The sequence below is a fragment of the Saimiri boliviensis genome, chromosome 18, assembly GCF_048565385.1.
Source record: "Saimiri boliviensis isolate mSaiBol1 chromosome 18, mSaiBol1.pri, whole genome shotgun sequence".
Lineage (NCBI taxonomy): Eukaryota > Metazoa > Chordata > Mammalia > Primates > Cebidae > Saimiri > Saimiri boliviensis.
The window spans coordinates 4,767,439-4,781,132 of NC_133466.1; the positions used below are offsets into that span (position 1 = coordinate 4,767,439).

General features: G+C 49.5%; 1 protein-coding gene across 3 annotated transcripts in view; it reads right to left on the minus strand.

The window, feature by feature from the left end:
* MX1 (MX dynamin like GTPase 1) overlaps positions 1–8,361 on the minus strand; it is a 36,645-nt gene extending 28,284 nt beyond the window's left edge. For 2 of the 3 annotated variants that reach the window (XM_010338252.3, XM_074389239.1), the window contains exons 1-4: positions 7,030–7,180; positions 5,448–5,517; positions 4,197–4,322; positions 180–372 (exon numbers count right to left, since the gene is read on the minus strand). In XM_010338252.3, the coding sequence (XP_010336554.1) occupies positions 180–372; positions 4,197–4,301 (298 nt within the window). In that variant the 5' untranslated portion in view covers positions 4,302–4,322; positions 5,448–5,517; positions 7,030–7,180. Of the gene's footprint in view, positions 1–179; positions 373–4,196; positions 4,323–5,447; positions 5,518–7,029; positions 7,181–8,282 lie in introns of those variants that run through there. The other variant, XM_003927592.4, reaches the window with a different exon arrangement.
* Positions 8,362–13,694: the final 5,333 nt, after the last annotated feature.

Below are 13,694 nucleotides of genomic sequence, written 5' to 3' on the forward strand. Positions count from 1 at the left end.
CAGTGAGAAGGAAGCCACCTGCAAGCCATGGAGAAAGGCCTCAGGAGAAACTAAACCCTGATGTTGGACTTCTAGTCTCCAGAACTGTGAGAAGAGAAACTTTTGTTGTGTAAGCCACCCTGTCTGTGGTATTTTGTTATGGCAGCCTGAGCAGACTAATACAGAATCTAAGTTCTTACCGCTGCCTCTGGGAAGGGCGACTCCCGACAGCGCCTCCAGCACAGAGCTCTTGCCCGAGCTCTGGTCCCCGATGACCGCGATGGCCGGCAGGGCCAGGTCCTGCTCCACGCCCAGAGCCCGCAGGGAGTCGATGAGGTCGATGCAGGGGCGCACCTTCTCCTCGTACTGGCTGTACAGGTTGTTCTCGGCCACCTGGAGGAAGCAACAATGGAGGATTCTTCACGTCCTGCAGATCATGCTCATGGTATGGTTACGCTTTGTGTACCCACCCAAATCTCATCTTGGATTTCATAAATGTTTGGCAAGTTCCTCCTTCTTTAATAATTTAGTATAGACAGGGCTGAAGGGTAGCTTTGTAGCCATAGTGAGAATCTACAGTATGCACAGCAGAAACAAACAAAAAATCTCTTTCTTGGAAAATTTAAATATTGGTCCAGAGAATGCTGAGAATGAGGCAATCAAGGCAAATGCAATAGAAAGGGAACAGCATGGAAGCTATTAAGCAGGTACTCTCACACTCAGATAGCATTCTATATTTTCATAATCTATACAAAAAGCTGTTTGGTCACATTTACTGGTTTTCAAATGTTTACCAGTTTACCAGTTTTTCCTATTTCCATGTAAAAGTTACCAGTTTACCTCCTTCAGTCATTCTCCCTCCTGCTGCCCTATGAAAAGATGGCTTCTACCATGATTGTAAATTTCCTGAGGCCTCCCAACCATGCTGACTGTCAATCAATTAAACCTGTTTTTTTTTTTTTTTTTTTTTTTTTTTTTTTTTTATAAATTACCCAGTTTCAGGCAGTTCTTTATAGCAATGTGAGAAAGGACCAATATACTCCATTAAAGACGACCAACTTCAGTAAGTCTAAAAAACCAAACCATAAACCCAAAGATCCCAGAAACTCAACAAACATCAAGCACAGCAAACATAAACCTCATCAAGCCATAAGAGGGTCAAATCGCTCAAAACCAGTAATAAAGACAAAATGTTAGGAGTATTCAGAGAATGACAGAGTATGAGCAGAGGAACACAGATGAGAAATCTGCTGTCAATCTTATCAGAAACAATATAAGTAAGAAAACAGTGAAGCAGTATTTTTAAATTACTGAAAAACACCATCAACCAAGAATTCTATACTCAGCAAAATGTCTTTTAAAAATGAAGGCAAAGCAAAATTTTTAGCCATTCAAAAGCTTAACTAATTCATTACCAGCAGACCTGTACTACAGGAAATGCTAAAGAAGTTCTTTTTGTATAAGGAAAATGATACTGAATGGAAAGCTGGATCTACACACAAAGAGTCTATACTCGAAGGGGGAATACTACACTTTTTCCTATTACTTTACTATCTTTATTTACAAGATAATTGGATGTTTGAGCATAAATAATAACAATGTATTGTGGGGATTGTAATGTATGTAAAAGATGCATGACGGAAATAGCATGAAGGTTGAGAGCAGAGAGATGAAAGTACACTATTCTAAGGTTCTTACACTATACGTGAAGTGACAGACTATCACTTGAAGGTTGACTTATTAAGTTAAAGATATATACTATAAACACTAAGTTATATTTAATAAGACAAAAGAGACAAGATAGAATCATTAAAAAATACTTGATTAATCCAAAAGAAGGCAGAAAAAGAGGAAAGGGGGAATGAAGAACAGATGGGACAAATAGAAAATCACAAGATGATATTCTCAACCTAATTACATTACCAATCACATTAAATATAAAGGATCTAAATATTATTAGATAGTCAAAATGACTTTGAAAAGAAGAACAAAGTCAGAGGACTAGCATTATCTAATTTCCATAATCACTATAAAGCTAAAGTAATCAAAATAGTGAAGTACTCACATAAAAACAGAGAAAGCAGAAGAGTTCACACCCGCTCTACCCTCCCACCAGCAGCTGGGTACAATTTTCCAAATGTGGGCTGATTGGGATCCAGTAAGAAAATACAAGAAAATCATTTTATGTTTTACCTCTTTCTTTTCAATGCCCATTTTTGTGCATGCTTCATCGTAGACACACATTTTTACTACAATAGTTTCTTTATCAGGACAAGAAGCTATTCATACTTGGGGCCAGATGATTCTTTGTTGTTGGGGCTGCCCTACACACTGTAGGAAGTTTAGCCAAATACCTGGCCTCTGTTCACTATTCGCCCTGAGTTGTGACAACCAAGATGTCTCTAGACCTGGCCACAAGTTCCAGGGAGCAAAATGCTCTCTGACCGAGAAAGAACCACAGCTTTACAGCATGCATGAATACAATCGGTAGCCTTGGTCTTAGTTCGCCTTAAAATTGTTTTCATTTCTCCATACTATCCATTTACAAGAGTGCATAAATCATAAATGAAGCAAATATGCATGTACCAACCACTTGGGTTAAGAATGCAAACACTTCTAGTACTTAGGACATTGCACACGCCTCCCGAGTCCCCTCCCTCCTGTTTGTTACTCCCTCACCTCCAGAGGGTCCCTCTATCCTGAGGCTTGCAGTCATCATGTCCTCACTTTTCTTTATAGTTTTGCTACCTATATGTTTTTCCCACAACGGTATATTGCTTATTGATGCCTGTTTAGGAATTTTATACAAGTAGAATTATTCTGTATATTTTTTGTGTGACTTGATTTTTTGGTTCAATATTGTTCATTTGATGCAGACATTTTGATGCCTGGAACTCTAGTTCATTTATTTTTACTACCGTATAGAATTCTGCTGCATGAACATACCACATGCAGGTATCCATTCCACCATGATGGGCATGTGGACAGAGTCTGGGTTTTGCTGTTATAAACAGTGCTGCTACGCACGTGGCTCCCAGGAGGGATGTGCAAGAGTTTACAAATGGTTCTCAAACTCTAGCATGCAGCAGAATCACCTGGAGAGTCTGGTAAAGAACAGGTGGTGGGCCCTGCCCTAGAGTGTCCAATTCACCAGGTCTGAGAGTGGGAGGAGGGGCTGATCATTTGCATTTCAATCAACTTCCCAGGTGATGGTCTGGGGACCATACTTTGAGAACCGCAGTCTATCCCCAGAAGTGGAACTGCCAGATCACCAGACACACTCTGTTCTCCTTGACTGGAAAAGGCCAAGCTGCTTCCGAAGCAGATGAGTATGAGTGGGTGAGAGTTCCTCTTGCGCCACACCCTGACATAATTACCTCTCTTCCAGCCAGGCAAGAAATGCACCAGGGAGGGAAATGCAGAACAATGTAAACAGTGGTATCCGGGTAGTGGGAAGGTGGTGGTCCTCTCTATTTTTCTACATGCTGCAACTTTTTGAAATATTGTTTGAAAAAATGTTTAACATTGCCTAGGAAAACGGAGCCAGCCTGAAACAGACCAATGATCCCTGGTCATAAAAAAGCAGCACTCTCTGGGTGCCTCCTGCACTTACTCCTCAAAACAGCCACATAAAGCAAAGGCTATTACTCGCATTTTAGAGATGGACAACCAGGCTTATAACGGGAGGAATAACTACCCATGATCACACAGCTGAGAGGGTCAGGGTCGGGACTAAATTCAGATTGGACTGATTTTCAAGGGACCACTTTTTGGACTGATTTTCAAGGGACCATTTTTGTTCTCACCAAAACTATGTCTTGATTCTGGGCAAAAACTGCACCACATGGCTTCCCTGCAGAGATAATATCCTAATGATACCCCAGGGTTTATAGTTTAAGACTGAATCTTGATGTGGGCAGGAGAAACAAACCTGGTGCTCCCTGAACCCAGGGCCTGGGCCAGTTCCTACATGAACCCATCAACAACAGTTCAGCCAGTGTCCCCGACCCCAGCAGTATCTGCACCCATGGTCAGCTAAGGCAACGAGTCTACACTTGGCTGTAAGTTGGCAAGTAGAGGGTCAGGATCTGTGTCCTGGCACAGGAGAGGCGAGAGAGCAGGCATCTTTGGGCAGCAGCAGCACCGCTGTAGAGAAGGGCAGCCTCAAACGGCACAGTTCACATCACATGGATAACAACTTTCAGAGAGCAACTTACCAGGGCCGGATTTTTCTTGGCCACATTAGCACCTTCATTGAGTAATAGATGGTGGGATTCAGCAGCTGGATCAACTTTTCCGACTCCCACTTCGGAAAGAACCATCTTCCTTCTTTGTAAGTTAAGCTTAAGGTGAAGCAAACGCATATTGAACAGATAAGAAGCTGGCGCATCAGCCACAGAAACAAACTCCCCACCAGAAGGGAAGGCCCATGGGGGCAGGGACTCTGACTAGTTGTTCATGGTGATGTCCCCAGAGCGTAGAAGAGTGCCTGGGACAGTGTGTGCTCACTGACTCTTTACTCCCGGAAAGAGGAGCAGTGGGACCCACAAAAGTCAAGGTCAGATGAAGACAAACGCTGCCTCCCTGTTCAAGGTGCTTCAAGAATGTGCCTCTGTTCCCCAAAAGATTTTCTAAAACTAGGTATCTCCTGCCATCATTTTAGGTTAAACTTCAAAAAATGTTTTCAGCATAAATTTGAATAGTTGCACAGGATACAATTTCTGGTGCAATTGTGATACAAACTTTACATTCAAAGGCCGGGCAAGGTGGCTCACGCCTGTAATGCCAGCACTTTGGAGGCCGAGGTAGGTGGGTCATCTGAGGTCAGGAGTTTGAAACTTAGCCTGGCCAACATAGTGAAACCCTGCCTCTACTAAAAATACAAAAATTAGCTGGGCATGGTGGTACATGCCTGTAGTCCCAGCTACTTGGGAGGCTGAGGCAGGATAATCATTTGAACCCAGGAGGTGGAGATTGCAGTGAGCCAAGATTGCACCATTGCATTCTAGCCTGAACAACAGAGTGAGACTCCATCTCAAAAAGAACAACAAACAGAAACAAAAACTTTACATTTAAAAATAAAATTGTTATAGAACTGTTTCCAATATAGCCAAGGGAATCCAAATATTATGGAACTTTGATACCCAAACCTTTAGTTTAAAAAATGTGTGAGCTCTAAATCTTTTATGCTCTTTCTTTTGATCAATTTCATATTTTCATTCTTTTCCTCCAAATGAAATGTGGGAAGCAAAATGTCATTCATTTTACTCTTAAAAGCATTTAACTGTCCTATACTGGTCTGCATTACAAATACACATGTATATATTTGAAACTCATTTTTAAAATGTTCTAGGACCACAAGGGCCTAAATATGAAATTTTATGGTGTCTAATGATCTTGGATAAAAATAACTGAAAATCTTTCTTTTACGACTCACATGTTATAGAAAACAGCATGCACCAACTTACCTCCAATAGAGGCTCCTTCAAATAAGTCACGTTAACAAGTTAGATGGAATCGCTGAGTTTTTTCCTGCACCTTGAAATCACGCAAAAGTGTACAAGTAAGACCCGAATCAGCTGAACACCGGAGAAAACCCACCCACCCAGAGTGCCCAGTCCCCTGGCTGAGAACGGTGCAAATGCAGGAGGGGTGCGCTTTGAAGCCGATTCCGATTTCCCAGAATCCTTTCCCCAAGTTTTGACTATTTTAACTCTAAGACAGATGAACAAAGCACAGAGCTTTGCTGCCACTCCGCTGCCTGCATCAATAATCTGTGAGGATGCTCTTCCTGCTTCTCCTCGCAGGACTCGCCCCTCTCCCCCTCCCCGAGAGTCACGTGATCTTTGTCAATACCACGGGGGTTGAAGGGACAGGTTGTTAAAACAAAACCCCTCATCACTCCTGCCTGTCACCCTGCTCTGTGACATGTCTAGCTGCACACATCACAACCTGAGCCAACGCCATTTCTCCTGTCACACTGGAGTTCACAGAAGCACCTAAGTCAGGAAGGTAGGGAAGCCCTGCCTGGGGTTCATGCTGCCTTGGCTAAAGAACACACCCCTGGGCTGGGCACAGTGGCTCACGCCTGTAATCCCAGCACTCTAGGAGGTCGAGGTGGGCAGATCACGAGGTCAGAAGATTGAGACCATCCTGGCTAACATGGTGAAACCTCGTCTCTACTAAAACTACAAAATATTATCCAAGCATGATGGCACATGATGCCTGTAGTCCCAGCTACTTGGGAGGCTAAGGCAGGAGAATCGCTGGAATCTGGGAGGCGGAGGCTGCAGTGAGCTGAGATCTGAGATCGTGCAACTGCCCTCCAGCCTGGGCAACAGAGCAAGACTCTGTGTCTAAAAAAAAAAAAAAAAAAAAAAAGAACACATCCCTGACACCAATACTCGAAGCTATCTTTTTTTGTCTCCCTTCCGCAGGTTTATACCCTTCCAGGGCAGGCATCCTTGTTTGATTTGGAAAGAGAGAGAGGGATGTATTCCTTTTGTAAGGCAGGAGTGGGATGGTTATAAAAGGCAATCTATTTTAAAAGGTACTTACATGGAGCCTGACATTCTGGGATTTATTTCCTAACACTTCCATGCCTTTGGAAAGACCTCATGTGCCCAGGGCATCCCAGGCTCAATATCAAAGACCATCACTGCATCTGCCTTCAGACGTGCAAGTCTTCTGGGCTATGGCTGCCTCAGTTGGCCTTTCTGCACCCAGACAAGTAGCATCATTGACACCAGGACTTGTACCTCAGCTCAGACCCCATAGAGGAGCAGGGTTGAGAGGGAGGACACAGCCCCCTTCCTCTCCCAGAATCCCTAATAAGGACCACCCCCGACCTACTCCTAGGAAATGCCTAAGGTGCAGCCGTGTCCAGCATCCCCAGCGTGACCCAGCCCAGCCTGCAAACTAACTCTTGCAGGACTGACATTCACCTTCTCTTCTGAAAGCGTTTTCCCCCAAAACCCCACTAATGTTTAAATGTTTTAGTAATAAAAGAGAGAAGATCTTGCATTTTAGCACAAATGCACGGCTACCTACCAAAGCCCCCGAGCTGGGCGAGCAGGTGAGCGGCAGAGGGGAGGCGAGGAAGGCAGCGGGAGGCGTGTCGGCCGCGACGCTGGGGCGATTCCTGGCCCGCAACTCCAGTCAAAGGCTGAAAGATGACGCAGCCATTTTAGGAGCCATTAGGGATCGACGCGGGGGCGGGGGTGGCGGGGCGGTCAGCATCACTCGACCCTGCCTCCAGTAACGAACGTGCTTTAAAATTTGACCAAATGACCGGGGTCATCCCAATTGCCCGACTGGGCAGTCACCGCTGGGAGTGTTGGGGGGAGGGGCGCGGCACAGGTCTCAGCTGTGCCCGGGCTCCTTCTGTCACCCCCGGGACTGTCCTGCCTCCCTTCGTCCCCCGCCCCCACTCCACGGTCCCGGCCAGCTACGCTGGACCCCGAGGGTGCGTCCGCCCCCCGCGCCCAGCCGGGGTGTCCCAGGCATCGCATCCCCTGGGAGGGCGGAGAAGGAGCAGGGGCGAGCGGTCCTTCCGCGCACGTCCCGCCTCGGCCCAGCTCGGAAGCCGCTTCACTCAGCAGGACCGGCGAGGACTCCTCGGACCCGCCCGCCCCAGCGACCTCCGCCTTCTGACTCGGGTTTGCTCTCGCGCGATCGCAGGAAATAGAAGTCCGCCGAAAGCGGGGCTCGGCGTCCCGGTGGCTCCCGGCCCGCGCAGCCCTGGATGTGAAACTCTCCCCCGACCCCAGACCTCGCTCGGGGACCCAGAGGTGGGTAAAGAGAGACGGGCAAGGAGGAAGACGGTGTGGGTGTGCCCTGGACAGCGTTCGGGACAAGAGGGGCGCTGCAGCTATTGGCACACGTGCCTGGGAGTCCCCGCTGGCGCTGGGATCAGGCCGGGGAGCCCTGGGCGCTGAGTGGGTAGACCCCCAATCGCCAATGCATCTGTTTTCAAAACTCTCCCCCCACCCCAGACCTCCCTCGGAGACCTGCCCCGCCCCCTCACAGCCTCTCCAGCTGTGTGGCCACGGGCGCGGCGGGTGTTTCGGAGGAGTCATCACTCAGGAGCCCGGGCAGCCCGGGGCGAATGAGAATCAGGCGCGCTCCCAGCCCGCCAGTCCGCGCGCCTTGTTGTTATTATTATCGTTGTTAGTTCCCGGCAGCCGAGGAGGTGACCCCGCCGCGCCCGAGCGCTAGTTTCCGCCGCGAACGCCGCCTTCCCAGTGCCCTTCTCGCGCGCTCCGGCGCGGTTTCGGGGCGCGGACCCCAGAGGCGACACTCACCGGTCCCTGCGCAGCGCCGGAGTGCGGGCTCCCCTTTCGCTCCGCCGCTTTTACCCCGCGCCGGACCCCGCCCCGCAACGCGAAGAAACGAAACTCACAGACCCCGAGCTGGGGGCGGCTCCTGGTGCGGAAATGAAACCTAACTCCGCGGCCCTGCACCAGCGGCACCCGCCTCCTGCGAGCTCGCGGGAAACGCAGGTTTTCCGGCGGAACCCAGGCCTGCTGCATCAGGACCTCGTTTCATCAAGCCCTTCTGGGATCCAGGTGCTCCTGCGGCTCCCTGACAGCCCGGAGTCAGGCAAGCCTGCACGCAGCCTTGGACCTGCTTGACAGGCCCTTCCCCACGGTGGGTTTTGAAAACAGATGCATTGGCAATTGGGGGTCTACCCACTTACCGCCCAGGGCTCCCTGGGCTGATCCCAGCGCCAGCAGGGACTCCCAGGCATGTGTGCCAATAGCTGCAGCTCCCCTCTTGTCCCGAACACTGTCCAGGGCACAACCACACCATCTTCCTCCTTTCCCGTTTCTCTTTACCCACTTCTAGGCCTCGCTGGGGTTTAGCTCTTCTGGTCTCTCTAGGGTAGAAATGGGTGAAAGGGGTTGGGGAGGGCTGAGGTCAAGCAGTCCCATGGGTGGCCCTCCCTTTGGGGGCTCCCCTTCCCGGCTAACAGGCTGTGAGTGGGAGATGGCGTTTCTCTTTGGGAGCGGTTGGCATCCCACCTCCGTTTTCCTTAGTTCAGCTCGAAGCCCCTTACAAGTCCCTGCCTAAAGATTTCCGTTATTAGGAAGTGTTGGGCAGGGTGACTCAGGCCTGTAATCCCAGCACTTTGGGAGGCCAAGGTGGGCAGATCACTTGGGGTCGGGAGTTCGAGACCAACATGGAGAAACCCTGTCTCTGCTAACAATACAAAATTACCCAGGGGTGGCGGCGCATGCCTGTAATCTCAGCTACTCCAGAGGCTAAGGCAGGAGAATCTCTTGAACCCTGGAGGTGGAGGTTGCAGTGAGCTGAGATTGCACCACTGCACTCCAGCCTGGCAACAGGAGTGAAACTCCATCTCAAAAAAAAAAAAAAAAAAAAAAAAAGGACAGGTCACCCTTACCAAACCCAAGGCCCAGAGTCTGCCCCAGCTTTAGGTCCCAGGGTCAGGAGAAACCTGGATGGAATCAAATTCAATACTCCTGCACCTAAAAGAGGGAGAGGAGACCCCCGGCCCGCTCCCTGTCCTGAAGTCAACTTTGCTTGATCCACTCCTGGGGCTGAGCAACCCATCCAAGGGATTCTTCATCCAAGGGGAATACAGGTGCTTCCAGGAACTAGCAATGACCCCACCTCAACACACACACACACACACACACACACAACCACATTCGACCCCTCTGCCCCTGGGGCTGTGTGAGCAGGATGGGCTGATGCTTTCTGAAAGAGGAACAGTGCCTTGGGAACGCAGGGTAGGCGTGAGCAGCGCTGGCACTCATGTGAACAGATTTCACTCTGGGCAAGGCTGCTGCTGCTTCCAACAGCAGGAAGTTCTCCTAAGGGCCTTTGTTCATGAACAAAATCAGAAAGAGCTGCAGGCAATTGATCACCAGGTAGAGGCACAGCCTCAGCCAGGGCAGGATGTGGAAGGGCAGTGAGGCACCCTGTCCTGGAAACACAGCAGGCATAGCTCGCTCCCAGTTGGCGCATTGCCACCGTAAGTTCTAATGCCCCGAGGACTTTCCTTGCCTGCCCCTGTCCCTTCCTGGCCTTAGATTTTGGTGCTTCCTTGCCTCTAATATACATGTGTTGTGGCAGGTCCCTGGGGAGTACAGGTGGCTGTTTTGGGGGTGTCATTCAGCAGTCATACAACCACAACTCACATCTACTGAGCATGTAGTTTGTGTTAGGTGCCAGCTAGAGGGACCCGTGTAACTCGCCGTAACAGCCACCCACTGAGAGGAGGAGGATTATCACACTGTGTTCTAGAAGAAAAGACTGAGGCCTAAGGAACTGGATTCCATTATCGGTGGAGCTGTGGTTCAATTCAGGTGATTATTCTCCACACCTGTGCTCTTCAGCGCCTCCTTGCTAGGCTAAAATCAAGAGGTAGCTCCTATACTTAGGAAGCTAACAAACTCTCATCTGAACTGCAGAGAATGTACACTCTACCAAACAAACGCAAGTCACTCTTTTTTTTTTTTTTTTTCTACGAGGTAAGTTTCACACTCTTAGAGTTTGGGAATGGCCCCCTTTTCTTCCAGGCAACCTCTGATCCAGTCTCAGTCCCCCCTTGCCACCCCTGAACTCAGCACCCTGATCACACTCGGAGGCTCTGTTGATGCCTGTCGTTGTGCCAGGCTGCCCTCCCTCCACAGGCCCTTGGGGAAATTCATCTCCCCTGCCAGGCCCGACCTCAGTCTTGTCTATGCAGCTACCCCTGGGCGCTGCTTCCAAAGCCTGGGTCAGGTTCCTCCTGCGCCCTCACTGGTCTTAGCTCAGCCTAAGGTGCTGTTGCTTCTGGTGGATAGCTGGGGGTACAGCCACCTCCTTGATAGGACTGGCCCTCCGTGAAGGCAGGGTGAGGTCTGATCAAGCATGCATCTTCCCAGTGCTTGCCATGGGGTCCAGCATGCCCACAGTTGCTCAGTATGTGTGGGCACAATTTAACCGTGTTGAAATGCCCACTTATCTCTGCCTCTGGAGCCCCCACCCGGCATAGCTCGGTCCTGCCTTTTCCTCCTCTACTAAAATGTATCGGGCTATCGAACTTAAAATAATCAGAGGGGTCAGAATTTAAAGAGAGTATTCAAGTGCAACATTTAAGGACAGCTGCCTGGAAATGCAGACTCCAGAAAATGGGGTCAGCTCTCTGAGGTGTGGGGAAGTAGGGGTTGTTTATACAGGCAAAATCGGAGGGAGCAGCATTACAGCAGTCTCCATGCAAGACTGGCATATAGTTTACAGAGATTTGATTGGTTACCATTAGCTATTCCAAAGGATTGCTTGAGATTCCATTGTAGAGAGATGACAGTCACAGGGTGTGATGGTTAATACCTAGTGTCAACTTGATTGGGTTGAAGGTTGCAAAGTATGATCCTGGGTGTGTCTGTGAGGGTGCCGCCAAGGGAGATGAGCATGTGAGTCGGGGCTGGGGAAGGATGAAGATTAAGACACACCCTTAATCTGGTGGGGACCATCTAGTCAGCCTCCAGTGAATATAAACAGACAGAAAAATGTGAAAAGGCGAGACCGGCCCAGCCTCTCAGCCCACATCTTTCTTCCCTGCTGGATGCTTCCTGCCCTCAATCATCAGACTCCAAGTTCTTCAGTTTTGAGACTCAGACTGCCTCTCCGTGTTCCTCAAGCTTGCAGACAGCCTATTGTGGGAGCTTGTGATCATGGAAGTTAATAGTTAATAAACTCCTCTTTATATATATATATAATATCCCCTTTATATATGTTACATATAAATGTTTATATATATATGTTATATATATAAAGGGGAATTTATATATATATATAAACCAAGCTAATTTTTGTAGTTTTAGTAGAGATGGGGTTTCACCATGTTGGCCAGGCTGGTCTCGAACTCCTGACCTCAGGTGATCCACCTGCCTTGGCCTCCCAAAGTACTGAGATTACAGGCATGAGCCATCACGCCCAACAGAGAAGTCATTATTTAAAGAGAGAGGGTGTGCAGGCGATGAAAGAGAGGAGGTAAGCAGTGAGGCACATGGGTAGATTCTTGTGAGGCGCTAGGGAGTGCCTGTAATCTCACCTTTTACATTAGGTAAGGTAAACATTTGAAGAAGTAGGGGGTCAAGAGTCGACCCTGCAGACAGCCACTGTCTCAGATCAGGTGGAAGAGTGACTGATCTCAGCTTGTCCTTGTTCTGCACCTGGAAGGTAATCTTGTAAGCACTGTCAGTGAGAGGCTTAGCAGAACTCAGTTTTAGGAGTCAAAGGTAAGTTGCAACTCTAAAGTTACAATGGGCATGTGCGTGTTTTATGGGGGGATATGGATCCTGAAAGGCTTGGGGCCAGCAGGGAACTTCTTTGTGAGCAATTTGTGAGGGCAGCTGTCCCAGAGGCAGGAGGCCTTTTGTCATTATGGGAGCCTGGATTATGTAGAATGCTGGAGCGTGGGGTTGTGATGTCACAGTGTTACAGGAAAGGGATCTGGATCTAGACCCCAAGAGAGGGTTTTGGGTCTTGCACAAGAAAGAATTCACGGCAAGTCCGTAAAGTAAAAGCAAATTTATTACGAAAATAAAGGAATAAAAGAACGAATACTCCATAGAGCAAAAAATGAGCTGCCGGTTACCCATTTTTATGATTATTTGTTGATGATGTGCTAAACAAGGGATGGATTATTCATATCTCCCATTTTCAGACCGCGTAGGGGAACTTCCTGCCATTGCGTGGCGTTTGTAAGCTGTCATGGGGCAGGTGGTCATTCTCGTGGCCATCTTGGTTTTGGTGCGTTTTGGCTTCTTTCCTGCAACCTGTTTTATCAGCAAGGTCTTTAGGACCCTTACGACCCTGTGCTGACCTCCTGTCTCACCCTGTGATTTAGAATGTCTTAACTGTCTGCGAATGCAGGCCAGTAGGTATCAGCCTGGTTTCACCCAGCTCCTATTTAAGATGGAGCTGCTTGGTATGTGCCTGCTATGGAGTTGCTCTGGATGGGCCTCTGACAACAGAGCTCTGTTTGGGAAAAAGAGTAGCAGGGTTGCAGGACTCAGCTCCCAGGCTTGATGTTTCCCTGGACTTAAGGAGTTTGGGGGTCCTGAGATGTCGTTTTCTTTTGCACACCTGTCCTCCAGGCCCAGTGGACTTACCTGCCTGACACCACAGGCCCCTGGGCAGCTGGGCACGGTGGAGCCTGGCCTGGTGGCACTGGCCTGGCCTCTGCTGCCAGGCTGAGGACCGGGTGCACCGGCAGCCTCAGGCCCACACTGTGCGCCGCTGCACTTGGGATCCGGGCACAGCGAGCTTCGGTGCTTCTGGAATGAATGAATCAGAAGGCCGGCCGGGTCCTGCAAACGCGGGCCTCGGGGTTCTCCACTGGGCTGATTTCTCCCAGCGCTCCCCGCCCCCATCGCAAATTTCCCAGACAACTCCGTTTGGGTTTCGTTTCTGCTCCCTGGTTTTCAGAAAGGAAACGCCAAATTGCAAGACGTCAGGCTTCAGAATCCAAGGGGCGGGGAAGAAGGGGCTGGTGCCGAGAGGCGGGGGCGGTGTGGCTCACAAACACCACCTTCCCCTCCCCCAGCCTGGACCCGGTTCTGCTGGGCAGAGGAGGGGGGCGGTCGCAGAACGGGGGAGCGTTCCGTCACCTCCCCTTCCTCCCGGCTGCAATGCCTGCAAGTCCTTCCGCCTGCCGCGTCCCAGCCCCTCCCCCGCGCCCCCCGCCCCTCCCCCGCGCC